Source organism: Corvus hawaiiensis, chromosome 5 (assembly GCF_020740725.1).
Source record: "Corvus hawaiiensis isolate bCorHaw1 chromosome 5, bCorHaw1.pri.cur, whole genome shotgun sequence".
Taxonomy (NCBI): domain Eukaryota; kingdom Metazoa; phylum Chordata; class Aves; order Passeriformes; family Corvidae; genus Corvus; species Corvus hawaiiensis.
Window position 1 is genome coordinate 14,049,164 of NC_063217.1, and position 19,193 is coordinate 14,068,356.

At 38.1% G+C, this 19,193-nt stretch overlaps 1 protein-coding gene across 4 annotated transcripts in view; it reads right to left on the reverse strand.

Moving 5' to 3' along the window:
* Window positions 1-362: 362 nt before the first annotated feature.
* The window catches only part of CLNK (cytokine dependent hematopoietic cell linker), a 57,179-nt gene continuing 38,348 nt past the window's right edge, over window positions 363-19,193 (reverse strand). For 2 of the 4 annotated variants that reach the window (XM_048303877.1, XM_048303876.1), the window contains 9 exons: window positions 18,851-18,870; window positions 17,254-17,382; window positions 14,261-14,288; window positions 11,427-11,445; window positions 10,339-10,402; window positions 9,171-9,211; window positions 6,638-6,771; window positions 6,244-6,321; window positions 5,306-6,112 (listed from right to left, as the gene is read on the reverse strand). In XM_048303877.1, the coding sequence (XP_048159834.1) occupies window positions 5,732-6,112; window positions 6,244-6,321; window positions 6,638-6,771; window positions 9,171-9,211; window positions 10,339-10,402; window positions 11,427-11,445; window positions 14,261-14,288; window positions 17,254-17,382; window positions 18,851-18,870 (894 nt within the window). In that variant the 3' untranslated portion in view covers window positions 5,306-5,731. Of the gene's footprint in view, window positions 901-5,305; window positions 6,113-6,243; window positions 6,322-6,637; window positions 6,772-9,170; window positions 9,212-10,338; window positions 10,403-11,426; window positions 11,446-14,260; window positions 14,289-17,253; window positions 17,383-18,850; window positions 18,871-19,193 lie in introns of those variants that run through there. The other 2 variants (XM_048303879.1, XM_048303878.1) reach the window with 2 other exon arrangements.

Here is a 19,193-nt window from a genome sequence, read left to right on the forward strand (position 1 = left end):
TGTTCTTTGCTCATACACACCGTAGCATGTTTTCTTGCTGATTTTGAAATACATCTATGCTTCCTACTGATGATTTTTATCTCTACATTTGCACATGGTATGAATTCAAAGTGACTGTTTGCATAATGGTTCTATTATGTAAATGTTTGAAGGCTCAGGTATGGAATACAAGTATCTGCTTAAGCTAAAGAATGAGTGCTCTTTGAGTAATAGAATTTACATAATTACAACTAGCTTTATAATCTCCAATGCCTATAAGCATCAGCTGACACTAACTCCAGTGGCAGCTGCGCACAACTTGTTGAGCAAACATATGCACACCACATGAAATTGTTAGACAGTGAGAACTCTGACATGCAGTGTTTCATGTATATTTTTAAAAGCAAGAATATTTATTTAATGACTGTGGTATACTTTATTAGGTGTTGTTACTTAGCAGAGTTTCAGTGACATTTAGGTAAGCAACGGCGAGTTTCATTTTCATCTTAAGTTAGATGGTAGAGTGCAAGATAAGCAAATTGGTCAGTCATTCTCAAGATACCAGGAGTCGTCCTCAACACCTTCTTGGGAATTAATACATTGACATATTCTTTACTTTTATCCTCAAAGTGAAAATGCAACAATCAAAAAATGGAGTAGATCTGTAGAATGCTTCATTATATTATGGGGAGCTCCTTGCTCAGAAGGCTCATCTGATTCTTGAGACATTTAAATAACCGTTCTATTTATATCTATACAGATGAATCATTGACAATAAGGCAGAACACATCAGGATGGCTGGAATGGATGTGTGAGGTAGCATTGTTCTCTGTGGTTTCGTGACTGATCCTTTCCGTCAATGAGTGTTATGGGAACGGATTTGTAGAAGTCAATGATCTCTTCCACAGAATTAAATTTCTGCTGGGGGGGGGAAAGATAGTAATCAGTGACTGAAAATGAAATTGCTAGATGGTTTAATCTATAACATTAGAAGACTTGCAAATAACAGTATTAAAAAATAGGTAATATTTCGCATGGAATTAGATGAATGCAATTCTAAAAGGAAAAGCACCATATTTTGATCCTACTATTTCTTTTTTGTGTCTATATCTTGTGCAGGACAAAGCAACTAGCTCCTGTGGGCAAAAAGGGAGCATGTCTAAGCCCTGATAATGCAGTATTACCTATAACAGCTTGTGATGCCAGATGTGATGATAGATCTTGAAACAATGAAGCAACTATAAATTCTTACCAACTTTTTCCTGCCACAAGTTTCACTTACATGATCTTTTACACTGCACGTTTCAATGTAACTTATTAAATGTACGCTTTATTTTCCCATTCAGTTTATTGAGACAGTTGCTATAGAATCCTTTTGAAGTATGGAACAAGAAGCATCTTTTTCTCTCACACCCCAAAAAATGACATCCTCCAAGCAACTCCTAAAGTGATAAAGGTCTGGTTCAAGGTTGCTGATCTGATCAAAGAGCAACAGAAAGCTATCCAAGGTGTTTATTCTCATCTGTCCTCTGGAAACATCCCATTCCAATGGTTAGCAGTCCTTCAGTTTAAATAGTTCTCTTCCCTGTGTGTAACTTCTAAGCTCTCATCACACCACAGAGCTCTCATCAGTGTTTTCCTCTTGAGCTGTTCTCTAGGCTCATTGGTATTTAACCACCAGAACCGCACACAGTAATGAAAGCTTGCTTTGACAGTAATACTTATCACGTACTTCTATAACATTTACTCTGAGCATGGATCTTCATTGTACACCTGGTGGTGTCTCATGGTAGTGTCTGTCACCCCTACCTGATTCACACCTAATTTATAACAACAGAATCTGATTAAATGTGTGAGTTGATGAAACTGTTCTTGTATTAAGATGAAAATTATTTGATCTCAAAGCCAGTATGGTAATTTTTTAAAGTTTGGTTTTGATAATTTTTACTCATATGCATTTATTCTACTTTGTTGTTTTGTCTTTGCTTATGTTCAAAGTCACTGCTGCTGCTGAAAACTGAGTCAAAACTGGTCTGTATTTCATGCTGTATGAAAGTAATCCTTACTTTTTTTATTCTTAATTAACTCTTTACCAGCACCAGTTATTTTCCTGTTTTCTAATGTTTTCTGTTGGTTGGGAAGTTAAAAGGTCAGCCAATCTCTGCTGTTCATAGGAATTTCCTATCTGCAGGTCTCCAGACTGTTCTGGGGAGATGGGAATAGGGTCTCAAGGATTGCTTGTGAAAGGTGTAGTTCTAAATTGTGTTCGGAAGGTGGTATAACTTTGGGCTATGTTGCACATTCTGAATGAGACCATTCATCCCTGAGCTGTCATTTAAGCTAGGCACAAGATGCATATGTTGTAAACATCTCTCTCAGTTGAAGGTACTGGCTGTTTGTTGTGCCTCTTTTCCTGGCAGTAACTTTTGACATAACTACTGTCAGTGGGAGGCATTGTGGAAGTGGTCCCTAATATGCTTGGATGGTGGCTGCTGAAGGTAGGTGGAGCTAATCCATGTGGTTCATATGGAAATGAATCCAGTGAAATGGTGTGACTGGTATGACTGATAGTTTGAAGATGAAAGGTAGCTGCAAATGTAGTGGTGAGGATGGAGAAAGTGTCTGTGGCTGGAACAGGAAGATCCAGAGATACACATTGGGCTGTGCTAAACTTTGTAGAACAGGCACCAAGTTGAAGAGGAGCCTACTTCTGCCTTTCATTTTCAGTTACTGCGTTGGGAGTTGAGACTGATTCTACAGACATGCTAAAAACATGTATTTTATTTGTGGCAGAGCTAATTTTGAAGAGGCGATAAAAAAATTAAATTTTTTTTCATGATCAGCTTTAAATGTGAAGGCTTGTATTTCGTCATCTTCAAAAGAACTATGCACATGAAAAAAGGCAGTGTTACGGGGATCTCTGCATCTTTAATAGTGAAATTGTCTGGAATAGAGGAAGGCAACAGCCAAGTAAAGGGTGCTCAGGGTAGCAGTTTTGAATGTAAATTCCTGAATTCCATGTATGCCTCATTTGGAGATCTGATCATTATAGCTTTATGTAATTTGGCCTTTAGAAAGCTCAGTATGGTATGTTAAATACGTACGCAGGTGTGAACATCTATGGCTAAATAGCTAGCAAAAGTTGTACCTCCACTAAGAGAGTAAGTGATTTTCATTTTTTTTTTTCCCTTTTCCTATTTATTATATTAGAATTTGATACTAATTAAGCTGCATGGAACTTCAGTTACTTTTACCATAAAAATCTGATGATCAACCCCTTTTTTTTCCCCCTTATGGCCTTATAGGGCTACATGAGAGCTTGTGATAGAAGCACTCATAAGAGTTAAATACATTTAAAAAAACCCTGTTAATTAATAATCTTATTTGATGATACAATATGTTAGCAACCTGTATGCTGTTTAGTAAAAATCAAAAGTTGCAATAAGGTAGGGAAAACTTAGAATAATTATATTTATGCGTAAGGAAAAACATGTTTTTAATGGATGAAAATAGACTAATTCAAAAGTGAAAACATACTGCAGAAAATCTGTTAAGACCAAACCCCTGAATAAAATCACCAACTGGGGAGAAATGTAATAGGTCTGCACATACTTGTTGGCATTTAGGTTTCTTTCTCTTTGGCTGGTGAAGAGGGAATATTCAGCTAGTCTTGATAGAGCAGCTAGGTCTGGCTGCACTGCAAAATGTGGTGTAACAAAGGTAATCCCTGTGGAGGGACAATGCAGAGTGCTCTGGAAAGCATTTTAACAGGTACTGGAAAATTACAGGCAGCAATTTGCTGTAATTCACAGCCTTACAAAGTGTTTTCACCTTCTTTGGAAAGAAAACTTAGATGAGCTGCAAAAATTGAGGTGACAGGTTTTCAAGAGCGAGCCTTTTTGGGGAATCCTTTGAGACTGCCTGAGATGGAGGAAGCTTTTCTGAGCAATGATTGTTCATTACTGCACATGTGCTTTGTGCCTAGTTCTATTTTCATGTCTACTGCTGAGAATAATACATGGGAGTGGAAGATTGCCATGTTTGTGATTCCTGGCACAGCACTTAGTTGACCAGCAAAGCAATTCTGATTTTTTTTCTGTCATGCTTGATCTATGGGAAGGTTTGAGTTAAAGAGAAAGAATCCTCAAAGAAGGTGGCATAAGGTAAGGAGTCGTGATTTGGCCTTGTAGAGCCAAGTCTTGGATGGACTGTGTGTTGTTAACTAGATGCTTGGAATCCTTATTTTGGAGTTGTTACTTTGCAATTTGACTTGTCAGTCCAGACCCACTGTTTAAGATGCGTACTGTCTGTGCAGAAGTTGGAACAAACAATAAAGTAATATATTTTGGTATTTCCTGAGATGGGAGGGATTGTGTTCTCCTTCCTTTCAGTTCAGTAAAAATTGTTCATGTACTGTTCAAGTAATTTTCCAGTTACCTTAATTGTTAAAGCTGTTAATATGATGAAAATTTAGTTCTATGTCTTTATTCTGTAGTGTAGAACACACTCATATACTACATCATGCTGTAGCGTGCCTTATTTCTGTCATTGTTTCTGTTCTGACCCTATTTGTATTAGAGCCATTACAGGAAGACTAAACAATGTAAGAACCATGGAAAACTAAACTTGCTTTTTCCGAAATCGTACTTAAATTCCAGGAAATCATCTGGGAGGTTCAGTTGAGAAATGCTGCCAGTGCTTTACAGAAGACTGATGGTCACTACAGCAGCACCAGGATGATGGTACCTGCAGGACACTTCTTGTTTTGTGCTGCCATTCAGCTTCCAAAACTGTTTCACTGCACTTGAATAATGAAGGACTTTTTCCTGCCTTTGTCATTAAACCACTGTCTCTGAAGATCAACTTGCCAGTAAACATTGTTTATCTTGTGAAATCCATATTTTCTAATAAAAATTCTAATATAAATTTTGGACCCATCAAATGCCTTAAATCAGCCTGGGTCATTTGTGATTTCAGGCTCTTTAAAGTCTATCTATACAAAAGGTAAGTTCTGAAAAGTAATGGTGTTCATGAAAAGGATATAATTGAAGATTCAGCTACAGAGTCTGCTGCTTCACCAGAGTTGGATTTGTGTCAGTGATTTACATAACTAATAACCCATAGGAGGTTGTTGCTTTGCTTTTTTGCTCTGCAGCTGAGCATTCTTACGAGTTTTAGGGGGGTTTTCTTGTTTGGGTTTTTTGTTTTGGTTTGTTTTTTTGTTGTTTTGGTTTTTTTGTTTGCTTGGCTTTTTTATTTTGCAATTATCACATTTTTATAGAGTCTACTTTCAGTTTTAATGTTTTATTTTTTCTTGTGTGAGAGACTTGCAGATACAGTGTTTATTATTTAACCATATATGTAGAGTAAGAATTAGACTCCTATCATGACTATAATTGAATTTAATTGCATAAAAAGGCATCACTAGTCTAAAGGGATTTTCTAATTGAAGTTTACCATATCTGAAAGACTGATTGCTGGGGACTCACATGCTTTAATTGCTTCTGAATATCCATGAAAACTTGTCCTATTGCTTCACAGCACCAGGTCCTGCTGGTGGAGTTGTGGAGTTGTATATATTTGTGGAGTTGTATATATTTGAAAATGCCTGCTTAAACTATCACAAGTTTAAAAATATGCTAAAATAATATGTATACCTGAAAAGGCAGAACTTCTCTTTCCCTTTTACTTTGCAGGTGTTACTTACAGTAGGTAGAAGTATTGTAAGTACTTAGGAAATTTTAACCTTGATTTAAATCTGAATTTGAGCATGGTATGCAAAATTTGGTTTTAAATTATTATGTTGAAGCTCCTTGAAACTTGAGACATACTTGAAAGAAACTGTAATGTAAAAGAAACTGTAATGAAACATCAAGTTTGTTATGTGGGAGAGTTTGTAACTAATATTTGCTATTAAGAACTTGTGAAGTCCAACATAAAAGCTATAGACTATAACAACAGATGGGATTTTACTTACACTCTCTCCTCTGAGCCCTGTTCCCAGTGCGTATTGTTGGCTTTCTTCCAGAAAACGTACTTTAATGTTGTATACTCTCCTTCCATAATAAACAACCAAAACATATGGTTCAGCCTTTGACTTCTTTGAACAATCTCTAACCAAGAATGTCTCATCCTATATGATACAGATTTAAATTATGGATTGTATGGTTAGTTCACAACAAAACTTGTAAGCCATTGTAGACAGTTTACAGAAATTTTCCGCCAAGAGTTTACATCCCCAATTTTGAGACAAATGGTACTTACAACGTTTTTCTGTAACAGTATCTTCTCTGCTTTATGGCGATCATATTCTCCAATGTACCATTCACATTTGTTTAAATCCTTAATTTTAAGATAGCATAATCAGTGTACAGAAATTAACAACTGGCAGAAGCAAAACCAGATTGTATTTAATCTTCATTTAAAGCACATTCAGCACAGTATATAATGGTAGTGCATCTATATTGAGAAGTCTGATTAGGAAGTGTTAATCAAATTAGACATTTAAATTCTTATCCATGGTTTCAAGAGCTCATATTGGACTTTCTCAAGGGCACTGAATACCTACATCTTTCAGAGGGGTTCAGGGGTGGTGCCATAGAGTGTTAATCCTGTTTCCTAAAAACTTGTCTTTTTATGAAGCAAAGCTGGTCTTTACCTTTTCAGTGGGTTGGGTAAGAGATTGCATTTCCTGTTCTGCAAGCAAATGTTTTGATTTATTTTTGCATGCTGCATATGGTGTCGGAGGTGGTGGCTTCTTTACTGTCAAATTATCTACACTTGATGTGGAACCTGTAAAAGTAAATGCAGAAGGAAAAAAGTTGCGTTCTTTAAAGTTATAATTTAATTTCACACTATGTTTTACTAAGTAATTTTGAGAATAGTACTTTTAGTTTAGAAGTAGAGTATTGTGGTATTAACCTTTAAAATTCAGGGCTGTCAGTTATGCGTGGTCTTGTGCTAATGCAGCATCAGTGATTTCAGATTAATGCCCCCAGAGATTTAGCACATTAGTTTCCTGATGGTTTCTAATTGACTTCAATCTGACAGGCTATTGTGCACATAGCAAAATAATAAACTGTTAATAAAACAGCAAATGCTAAATAAAATACTAAATATGGAGCAAGGATAATGGTTCATTCTGTTCTATTTTCACCTTTTGAGCTTCTTTTATTTGTGTTGCATCCTGGTTGCTGTTATGTTGGATCATATTAAAGCCTCTCATTATTCCATTGCCAGCAAGCATTGTTTCTACCAAGCTGTTGAAACCTCAAAGGATTCAGAAGTTCTGCCATGCTGATGGATTTCAGTCTGCTCTGCAACTTGTTTCAATGAACAAATTCAGGACCGAAGCATGAGGTTGCTGTCGCAGTAAGGAGAAGGTGTTGGTCTTTGGCTGTGTGCCCCTGCTCCATACAGGGGCCTGGAATAGCTGAAACCCTTCTCCTGAAGTAAATGTGATTTGCTGTCTGTAGGTTTAGGGCTGCCCTTTACTAGCTAGGCCAGGTCTCTGTGGAGCTGAGGAAGTGCAGGGGTTGGGTCAGGAACACAAGTCTGTAATATGGGAGGCTTGGGCTGACTGATCAGGATGCAGCAGAAACAGCCTGAGAAAAGCAAGGGCTTCCTTTCAATGTAAAGATCAAATGTAATTTTCAGATATGTGACATGGAGAAAAATTGTTAATTGAAGATAAAAACCATCAGATTCTTCTGTATAACAGAAAACAGTTTTGTTTGTTTCATGCAGTGCTGGTGGGAGAAATGACCCAGTGTCCATTTAAACAAGAAGAATGTGGTTATTATTGGCTTCCATCTTCTCCTGGTTACTGTCACCAGAGACAGTGTTGTTTGTCAGGGTGGTATTTCATTGTGCTTTATCTGTTCATACTTTATCAGTTCATTATTGTTAAGCCAGTATGTAGCGTATGACAATATCGAATTTTACTTGGAAGACTTTCTTTTACAGAGGAGAAATGGTTTTCATTGCATTTTACTGTTCCAGTCATATTTGTACCATATTCTGGTTAATAACTGCATTGCATTTGTTTTTAAAACAAGATCCGCTGCTAGCAGTAGACAGACAGCCATGATCTTCAGCAGGCAATCAGTCTGTTCAGTAATGAAACCACTGTTCAAAGGGCCTGGGACCAGACATCGACCTTTTGTTTCTGCAATCACTTTGAGTTGTCAAAATGGCAATATTGTTACTGTTCAGCTTATTGGATCATGATTTTAGCATTTTTGTTCACATTGCATTTTTAGTGGCTATCCCCAGAATTTTTTTTTTTTTAAGGAGACCCCCCACTGCTAGGGCCATAGTTGTTATGTGAGCTGTGCTGTGTATGTTTTGCAGATCTTTTTTTTTCTGGTGTCTTAAGCTGTGGGACAAGAAGGGTAAAATTCTCTTGCAATGCTTATGTACTAAGTCTGGCTGAGATGGAGCTAACAACAGCTTGTCAAGAAATAATATTTAATAAAATTAATATTCTTAAAATATCTTTTTAAGCCAAATACAGACTTTAAAGGCAATTGTAGGGTAGCAGGAGAAGGGCTACTTGTTTGTTCTCTCCCTGTTGCTTCAGGAGGGCAAGGAATTGACAGGGAAAAGGATACTCTGCCGTCCCAGAGAGCCTGAATTATCAAGGGCCCTGGTAGGGATGGTAGGAAGTGTCTGGAGTGGCAGCAGCAAACAGAGACCTAGATGAGCTTTACAGATTATGTAAAAAATGGTTTTTAGTAGGTATCCAGAGAAGAGTGTTTGGAATTGCACCCCAGGACAAGAAGGAAGCAGCTCAATGGAGGGAGCCCACCAGAATCTGGGAGCTAGGGCCTGTGAAACAAAACTAGGGGAGATGGGCTTGTTTAGCCTGGCAGTGACCAAAGTTAATTTGAATCCTACTTGATCTGAACAAATAATGCAGTCCATATGTTCTTTCTGGTGGTATTTGCTTTACCATAAGTTTGTATTATGCACTCATAGGTTCTTGGCACAGCTTAGGGGTTTGTTCTTTTGATAAAAAAGGGCATTTGCAGAGGCAGTTACAGGAGAGTAAAAGTATGCTATGTGGTTAAGGACAGTAGGAAGTGTATTGAAAATCCTCTGCAGACATGCAAGCATAGGAACCTGAATCTGTTTCTTACGCTTATTTTTCCATGTTTAGTTTGGCTTTCAAAGCAATCTCTGGTTCTTACCTGAGCTGCAAATGTTTTTAGAGCTCCACGTAGATAGAGGGCTAGGAAAAAACAATGAATCAAAGTAATGTCAGAAAAGTATTTCTTTCAGTGGCAGTGTAAGAGTCAAATTAGAAAGCGATGGATTGTGTGCTTCCCCAGAATACCCCTTCCTTTAACTGATGGTAGCTTTGGACCTTCCCAGGTTTTGGGTGGTAATTTTGTATTCAGTGTCTTTTGACAGATTTCTCTTCCCTTATTTTCACAAGCCTCTTTTTCAAGTTGTATACATTTTTTTTTTTTTTTTCACTTTCCATAAGAGTTCCACATTTTAACTGCATGTGTAGTGAAGCATAGTTTGCTTTTGTTCCCTGCTAATTTCAGCTGATATTCCCAGTGCCTCTATAGGCAGACCCAGGGAGCAGTTCTTCCCTGCCTGTTCTGATTTTCTAGATTGCTCCTGAGTGCCCAGTTAGTATTTTTGTGTTACACTGGAAGAGCGTTGACCAAATAACTTCACATAACAGGAGCACAAGAAGAAACAGAATACTAGGGGTCACAAATATGATCATATTTACTCCATACAATAATTTTATCTTGGAGAAACGCCATTATTGTAAACAATGCTACAGAGAGATTCTGTGTTTGAAAGATGTTAGATCATTCATATACTTCCTATGCTGTCTCCTATATTCTTGGCTTTTGTTGCATATTTCAGGAGAAAATAGATCAAAGACATTTAGAAAAGAAAGACTTGTGTAGGTTAGAAAAGCAAAATAGGACTAACTATGGCAGATTTCTATGGAAGAATAATTGGCCTTTGAATAGCCAGGTGTGTATCTTTTGTAAATAAAAATAGAAAATGAGGGGGAGAGGAAATGCTGATGCTGGCGATAGCAAGTCTTCTTTATACAGTATATTTAACTCCCTATCACAGAAATAGCAGCAGAAATGTAATACAGCAGCATGCTGTTAAAGATAAAAATTGGCTTTGCAATTACAATAGCTTGAAAGCAATTCCCAAAGATGTTTCTTGTCATACATCAGGGCAAAACATAATATATCACTGCATGGCATCAGGAAGTGGTATCATCTTGGTGTTATTGCATAGTGAAGTATAATTTCCTAGAGCAGAATATTTAGTCCTTTAAGCATCCAGTAAAAACTCATGAAATTCTTATATTCCTACCTGGCTTCAGGAGGATGCTGTTGTGCTTGAAAAGATACCTCAGGTTTCTTCCTCAAACTTTTAACTATTAGTAAAAAGGATAAGAACTTATTATTTCCTATTCAGTGTAACTGACAGTATCTAGCAACTACTGTGAAATAAATTAAGTACATTCATACACAAGGGTGAGGCAGTTCAATAGAAAACCTTGAAGGGCTGTAATCAGTCTGGCTTGAATGAGTCAGGTAATGATTTCAGTGGGAAACATTTAGACTAGTACTGAATGTTACATGGGGGACATTACAGTGATTGCCGATGCCAAATATGGCTTAAGATAATAGTAAATAATGTAGAATGCTGAACTTGAAGTATGTGGAGAGTTCATAAATCCTTTTTATAGGACAGGATAGGCATTGAATTTATTAATGCAGTCGATAATATTTCTTGCTGAAAATCAGGAGATGATGCCTTAATCCACAAAAGGAAATGCCAGAGGAAATTATGAACTCACTAACACAAAGTGTAAACAGCATAAAAGCCATGTAACCTGTATCTGTCTTCAAAATATTTTGCAGTAACATTTCTTATGGACCTTCATGCATGTGGACACAGCGAGTGGTTTAAGCCATTTCTTCAAAGCTGTATGTACATCTAAAGAATTGACATGTTTTTAAAACATGGGAGGTTTTAATTTTTTTTTTAGCTTTAAAAGCCTAAAGCTTTTAAAAAACTTTAAAAATTCTCACCCTCAAATAATGGTAGAGCACCAAGATTGAGAGAAGGGTGATGTCCTCTGTGCAGATCTCTTTTGGATATCCTTCTCTCAGTTTTTTAGGCACAACCCTCTTATTTTCCCCAAAACCTTAAGACATTTGCTTAGGACAAATGTGATACCTGGCTCCCCAAATAGCTGTAGCTAAGACCAAGTTAAGTTTCCTTTTTCTGCTGCTCATAAGCAACTGTTGAGGTCTCTCTAACTCTCTCCATTCTCAGCAGATGTATACCTGGGGGATGTCTCTTGCTTCAGTTAGAATTTTAATGATGGACTATTTTAGTTTTGGAATACAAAGAAAAGACAACAAATTATTATCATATGATTGAATACTGACCTTGCTCTCTTCCAGGTGCCTATATAAAATGATAAAATAGTAAATATTTTTCTTTGGATTTGTAACTTGAATTTACCCCAACAGACCCAACTACCTGCCAGTTTTAAAATAATTTATAGACATTCAATCATTAATAACTGATCACTTTGTCAAAAAATAGGGCTGAATATTGGTCTCAGTCTACTAGCAACAATCAGAATTGAACTTTTTAGGGGTGTAAGTGAACATATGGTTTACTACAAAGATCACCATTTCGTGATGACTATTGTGTGTCAGTTTAACTTACAATATGGTTTTCCTTCCTTGATCTTGTGTTAAATCAAGAGATTGATTATGGTTGACTGGAGAGATACTATCCAGAGATTAAAATCAGTCACTTCTTTTCAGGAACCTTAACTGACAGTACAATTATTTTTACTGTCATGGCAGATATTTCATTCAAAATCACTGTGTGGAGAGTCTTAATCCAGCATATTATGTTAAAAATAAGAATGATAGTTTTCTAAGGACCAGAGTTTGACTCCTAAACTTTCACTGTATTTCTGTATTATTTTGATTCACAGAGCAAAATGGTGGGAATAGCAATTATTTTGTTTGTTAATTTGATGCCTCTAAGACTATAATACATAAATATTAAAGAGAAGAACAGTTTATTCTTTGTAGACGTTGCACTTTGAGCCTTCCTTATAAGTTACTTCCCCGATAATGTTTACCTATTACTTAGTAATTTGAAGTCTCATTCAGGCTGGACAAGACCTAGGCAGATCCTAACCTGAGCTCCTGCTTAAAGCACAGAGAACTGTGAGATGAGACCTGGGGTCTCAGAGCTTTGACCAGCTGGGTCTTGCAAACCTCCCAGAATGCAGATTTCACAGCCTCTCTGGGAAACCTCTTCCAGTACCCTCATAATTAATTTTTCTTCCCTATTTCTGGTTGAAACCTTCATCATTTCAAGATGGTTGCCTCTTGTACTTCCATTGTGCACTCCGTAGAGCGCCATGCTCTGCCTTCTTGACAAACATCTCTCAGACACTGCCTGGCAGCTGTTGGGTTCTCCCAGGGCTGTCCCCTCTCTGGGAGAGAGCCCAGCCCTACCAGCCTCATTTCACAGGGCAGGCACTGCATGCCCTGGCTGTCCTGGTGACCCTGTGCTGACCCTCTCCCCTCTGTCAGCTTCAGCCTTGAGCAGTACTCCAGGTGTTGTCTAATGAGTGATGAGTAAAGGGGAATAGTCTCTTCCCTTGATCTCTTGGCAGTGCTTCTGTTGACACAGCTTGATATGCTGTTGGCTTTTACGGCCATCAAGGCCATCACTAGTGGCTCATGTTCAGCCTCAGTCTCAAGGTCCTTCTGAGGTGAGCAGAGGGTTTAGTTCATTCTTGGGCAGGATTTTTCCTTTGTCCTTTCCAGTTTCAAGAGACTCCTCAGTACCCTTTCCTGCAGCCTGTCTAGGTTATGGTGAAGGGCAGTCCTTCTCTCAAACCTATTGACCTACTCTTCAGTGCCTGGAACCCTGACAAGGGCACACTGAAACTTTTTAGGTCATCACATCTATATGAATGAGAAGTGATCAAAATTAAATTTTATCTTTTCCATGTCATGAAAGACACAATATTTCTCCTAACTAAGAGCCAGTTAAAACCTGAGATGTCTGTGCAGCTGTACAGTGTCCATCCAGAAATATTAGTTACAGCTGTAAGATATTTCTTTTTCTTGGGAGAGTTTTTGGTTTGTAATGAGTCAGTATCCAGGAAAAGACAAAGTTTTTTTTGTTAAAATATTATCTTTCTTACCAATATATCATTTTTTTAACATTATGTGTTAATTACAATATTACTATCAAACCATGTTTTTGTAACCATCTTTCAAACTAAAAGAGTTTTTAACCCTGAGAGGAGTGAAGTTTGGGGCAGCCTCGCAGTCAGAGCTGCAGAGAAGGAAAACTCAATGTATTTAAAAGTTAGATCTCGAATAGTCTATAGATTTGTGCTACAACCTGCTGTGGAAGGAAACAGTTTGAATTAACTATCATAGTTTCCTTTCTTCTGTTCCTTTTAATGAGAAAAAAAATTAAAATCAATTCAGTAGGAACACATTAGTGCAGGAACTAAAACATTCAGTAAGAAGCACAAGATGCTATAAATTATAACCTCTCTCCAAATTTTCCAAACATTCTTTAACAGTCTGCATGTTTGTAGGGACTGTATCTCTTAAGTTTTGTGGGAAAACACTTGTCAGAACTAAATTCCTTTATTGCTAAAACCATTTCCTCTGCTTTACTTCACTGGTCTGAGCAGAAATAGGAAGGAGAGGGAGAAGGGAGCTGGGGGATAGCAGGTGGCGTTAAAACTGAATTTAAAACCACCCCATTTTTGTTTTGTATTGAAATGGGTCATCTTATATTTGAAGAATTTATATTACATTAATGCTACTACACTCTTCTATTGACCTTTTAATTTCAGTTTTCTGCTTGTGAAAATGTATGTGGAAGCTCTGTTTGTCTGAAGGAGAGTGTCTCCTGCTGCTCCTCTTCAGGGGCACCCACATCAGGCAGTTATGAGAGGTGCTTTTATGTGGGTAGTTGGACAGGTGGTTTTGCACTGTACCTGTGTTTTTATTTCTGCAAACAAATTCAGGAACTTACCCCATTCAGAAAGTAGCAGTATTGAAATTGCAACACACATTAAAGATGGACACTTTTATGACCCAAAGCTAATATAATTCTTACAGTATTTTTTACCTAATAGGCTAAAATACTATTGCAAGAGGGGCTGTGTAGCCATGGAATGTGTTTGGCTTTTATGGTCCTAATATATACAAAGATGAATACTTACTTCATTTGATTCCTTAACAGATGAGTGTCTGGAAAAGAAAGAATAATATGCAAACCATTTAATTATGTTAAAATAAAAATCACTTTGAGTACTTAAGTACTTTGCTTACATCATCACTGAAAACTAACAGCCCTTGACAAGGGAAGGATTTTGTTACTGCTAGAGAAGTTCAGAGGCTGGTTATTTTTTTACATGAATTATTTTCAGGAGAAGTATCTTGGACTTCCTTAAAAAAAGAATAGCGTCCACTGAGTTCATTATGGTAAAAGACAACTTTGTTAAGGATTTATACTGGGAGGAGGGGAAAAAGAGGAGTATCAACTTCAACACTTTTCATCTCATGCCAAAAGGTCTTATTACACACTTCAGAGTCAGCTATAAATGGAAGTAAGTTCCTTGAAGACTGAAGAGTTTCAAAAATGAAACACTCACAGAGGCAGAATGGAAAGTGTAGAGGAAAGAGGTGCAAACTAGGGAAAGATGAGTGGAGAATGTTCCTCATGGTCCTGATTAAGTAGGTGTTAAGGTATTTTTCTGCCTTCTCCTGATATGCCTGATAACAGGAATATCATCCTTTCCTGGTAAGGAAATATTCTTCCTCCAAAAATAGACCAAGTATTGAGTCTGGCATCTTTTGTTAGATGTTCTGGTTATAATGCAAGCTTATGCTTTTTAGCAGCATGTATCATAATAAAAGAGGGGACCAGATTTTACCAGTTATTTAGCAACATAAGGTGTGAATAAGCATCTTGTAGTTTTTGGAAGGCTCTGAGATTTGGTTCCTGTTTAGCCTATCTCCTGGACTGATAAAATATGACAGTGAGATATTTTGCTAAATCAGTCGGAATACAAAAGGAAGATCTGATATAGGAAGCCCTGGGGGCTATTTTTCAACAGTGACAAGGTCTCTCTTTCTCATGTCCGTGCTGAAAATATCAATCAGCATGGAGGCCCGAGGCAAGAAATTTGGGAATGATCTGTTTGGAGAAAGTTTCCGGAAGGCTAGGAGAAAGGAGAGGAACTGTTTTGTGTTTGGATAGTTGCTTTTGTGTTAGCTTCTGCAATTTGTTAGCTTGGTCTCCAGGGCCTTTGCTTAGAGTGTGAAAGCCCATATTCAGCATACTGGGTGCATGGTGAAGTTCAGTGACATTAAAGGTGTGGTTGCAGGGTTGGCCTCCACCTCCAAGGGACATGCCCCTTGCATGGCCTGCTTACCACGGGCATGTAAAAGTTTAAGTCATACCAAAGCTTCCAAGATACATTCCAGGATCCTGCAACTCCTTATTTTTTTTTATGAAGCTATTTATAGAGTGTATAAATAATGATGTGTTAAATTTTATGTGTCTTCCAAATCTTGTTGGAAAACAGGACTTGCCCTGCTACATCACATCTGTGGTTGGACAGCTTTGCTTACAGTCTAGCAAAGGACTGTAAGTTGTAGTGCCATACTCCTTCCCTCTGCAGCTCATATGTATGTTTTCTCCTTACAAAGCTGTAAGTGGACTGAAGATGGATGAGAAATATTTTGAGTGAAGTGCTTGTGTGTGAAATTTCTTGAGTGCCTTCCCAGATCATGCATGGTCTTATTCTGTGCCATTTCTGTCTCACTCATGTGATAAAAACCCCTAGTACAATAGACTTGACATGTATTTATATCGCAGGATTCGGCTTTATAATAGGACCTTTCAAATGCAAGTGCTCTACATTCTGATGTCTGCTGGCACCATGGATTATTACATTTCTCACAATGCTTTCAATCTATGTGCTGCCCTACCAAGGGAGGGGATCAGTCGTGGTATTTGGAACTTTGCAGCTCTATGTCCGGTCTTGCATCTGAATATGAAGCTACTTCATATTAATAAAATGTCTTAGCAACCAACAGCATTTGGAACCTAATCCATGAGAAAACTTAAGCACCTTCAGGAAAGAAAACCCACCCCAACAACCCAGAATAAGAGCTCACTCATTAAGTATATACTTAACTTTAAGGAAAAGATTATTTCCTTGGTTTATAAGCTTATTTTCCCCGAGGGATTTGTAGTGATCTCTGTAAAATGAAGTAAAATTCCATCCTGCTGAGCTGAAATTGAAGTCATTTAAGGAAGGATGGACAAAATTGACACAGCTTCTGGTTGTTATAGGTTTTTGTCAAGAATCATTTGAGCATCATACCCTGTAGGCCCTGGATTTGTGTCTTTCCTCTTCCTGGCATGTGTCCAACACTGTCCCCCGTTATGAATGTGCATTTTGGTCACACAGCAAGAGCACATGCACTTCTGGTTATGTGGCAGTGAGCAGGGTAGGTATGTGCTCATCTGACCATGTACATGTTGTGTGGAAAAAGCAACCAGACATAACCTGGCATAAGCATGTGCTGGGTCATACAGCTGGACACAAGTGGTTTGTGCTTCAGGAGGCTCATCCTCACTGCCATGTCAGGATGCTGAATGACCATGGGTGTTGTGTGACTGAGGAGTGCAAAATGGAAAGGACAAGAAGTGATTTGTAGTCTGGATTCATCGGTCTCCTGGGCTGAAGCCAGACTTCTGGCTACAGATGAGTCATTTCTTTTGCTGAATGTAATGTCCTTGGGATGTGGAGTGTATTTCTGTATCTCCGGTGCAGTCAGTGTATTTCCTCATCTTTCCCCATTTACTTGTCCTAAGTAAATTGCATTTTTCTACTTAAAAGTGGTTGCAAAACCGGTAAATGTTGTTAAAGAAAAAAATAGGACAAACTTTAAACAAAGTATTCATGCAAGTACTGTCTACTTTTCTGCTCCTTTACTTCTTTACCGTTATTTTGTCAGTTCTTTTTTTAAAAAAAATGCCAGTGTCACATTACACTAAATACTACTTCTCTCAATTATTCACAGCTGTCTGAAGAATGACTTTCTTAAATAAAAGCAGAGGTGTAATGGAAGTAAAATCTTGTGGTTTGACCAGGGAGAGTGTTTTGATTCTCAGGGAACGAAGATGAGGAATGTACTGTACCTTGTGACTTTTGCTGATATTGGAAAGGTGGGATCTTGGCTGAGCATGTTCCTCTTGTGAAAGACCTGGCTGCTTATTCTTGGCTCTGGAGGAAGGGGCTGATACTGCTTTGGCAGCATCTTCAGAGGCCTAGAGAAGTCAAAGAACTTAAAGAGCTATTAGGGAATAAAGGGGTTGCAGGGAGTAAGTTGTAAGTGGAAGTTCTAGAAGTAAGAGACTGGAATTTTCTGAGAGTATTTCAATGTATTTGTGCTGAGCCAAGCTCAGGTCCAGGAGCTCTTCAGGGCCCTTCAGTAGCAACAGTAATATTGGATAATATTCTACATTTGCAAGACATTACTGCACCATGTTGTGTGGCACTTAATACTGCTTTTGTGTGCCTCACGAGGGTGTGCCAAGTGCAGCTCTGCAGTGTGGATATTTCTGGGTGGGTATGGCTGTGTATGTGGTCCAACCAGGGAACACACTGCAGTTTCAGACACCCAGGAAAAAATGTGCTTCATCCCAGAAATCTCACAGGTAACCTGGGCCTGGTGTTTTCTGGCAGATGTGAGCATGCCCTGTTCATGCTCTGAGACCAGGCAGTCACAACCCAGCTCCAGCTGGAAGCTGTAGCATGGAGAGGTTGGTTGGGCAAAACTGGGGGTGCATCCATGGTACCTGGCAGAACTGCCTTCAGTGGTGGGCTCCTGGGGAGGGAGCCTTGAGTGTTTGCAGACTACATACCCAAATTAAGTCAGGTGAGAGAATTAAGAACCATTCTGGCCACCACAATACAAACAGAAACAAATAGTGAAGTTTTGTAGAATAATGGATTGAGAATGAGGATTGAGAATTCCTGCACTATTACAGTTTTGAATTTGTGAAATTATACTGCCCTTCTATGGCATTTCATACATTTTAGAATCAAATCTGAACATGTAATGCTAATCATATTTTAAAATTCTTTATAGATTTTAGGGCAGTGAGTGTAGGCATGGAGGAATAAATTTGTCATTCCTAGATGACCTTTAGAAAGGTTTTTTTTTTAATCATAGTAGTTATTATTTGAGGTTGACAAAATCAAGAAATGATTAATTTTTATTTTTGGGCATATCATAGAAAAATATATTTGTGGAATAGAGCTTGGTCTATCTTCTGTGGGAGGAAGTGGAAATATTCCAGTTGATTTCTATACATGATTTAGATGTATAGCAAAAAGTGCTGGCAAATTGATTTAAGTGAGAATGAAGTCAATATTGTCACAGTGAACAGAGCCTAAGGCACCAATCAAATTGATGGAATGTTTTTTTTTCTCAGCAATTTATATCTGGATTGAACCAGATTCAATATTTCTAGGCTTTTGACTTGTCCATAGGCACAACCAGGTTGGTTTTGAAGATGCAGGCCTGAGCTCCTGCTATGAACACTTAGAGCTCATGTTTTGTTCTCCTGAATTCCGTATCAGAACCTGTAAGTCCAAAGAGAGCCAGCAGTGAAAGGATGCTGGCTCACTTCCAGTCACCTCATTACCATGAGCAGTACAGATGGATGGGAGCATTCATTAGCACTGACTTCCCTGGGGACCACAGGTAAGTGATCTCTGATGTGATCTTACCGTGGGGGAGGCGTAGGCTCCTGGAAAAGAGAGAAAACAAAAATCTCTGTAAGCTCTTCTTCCCCTTAGTTTACTAGAGAGAAATGTGAAGAGTTTAGATTAAGTAGACATGCCTGTGTCAAGAGTCAAAGGGTTTATGTGCTCTACAGAACAAAGCATCATGCTTTAACATGCTGTTTTAAAATCACTGAGGAATAAAAGACATCCTCATGAGCTGTGAATGCAGGTGAGGGAGATAATGTAGGACTGCAGACAGGAGTTCTCTCATCCTTTAGTTAGTGCTAGCAAAATGGCAGCCTGCATTTAAAAGTCTATTAATTGGCAAAATAACCTGTAAAAATTT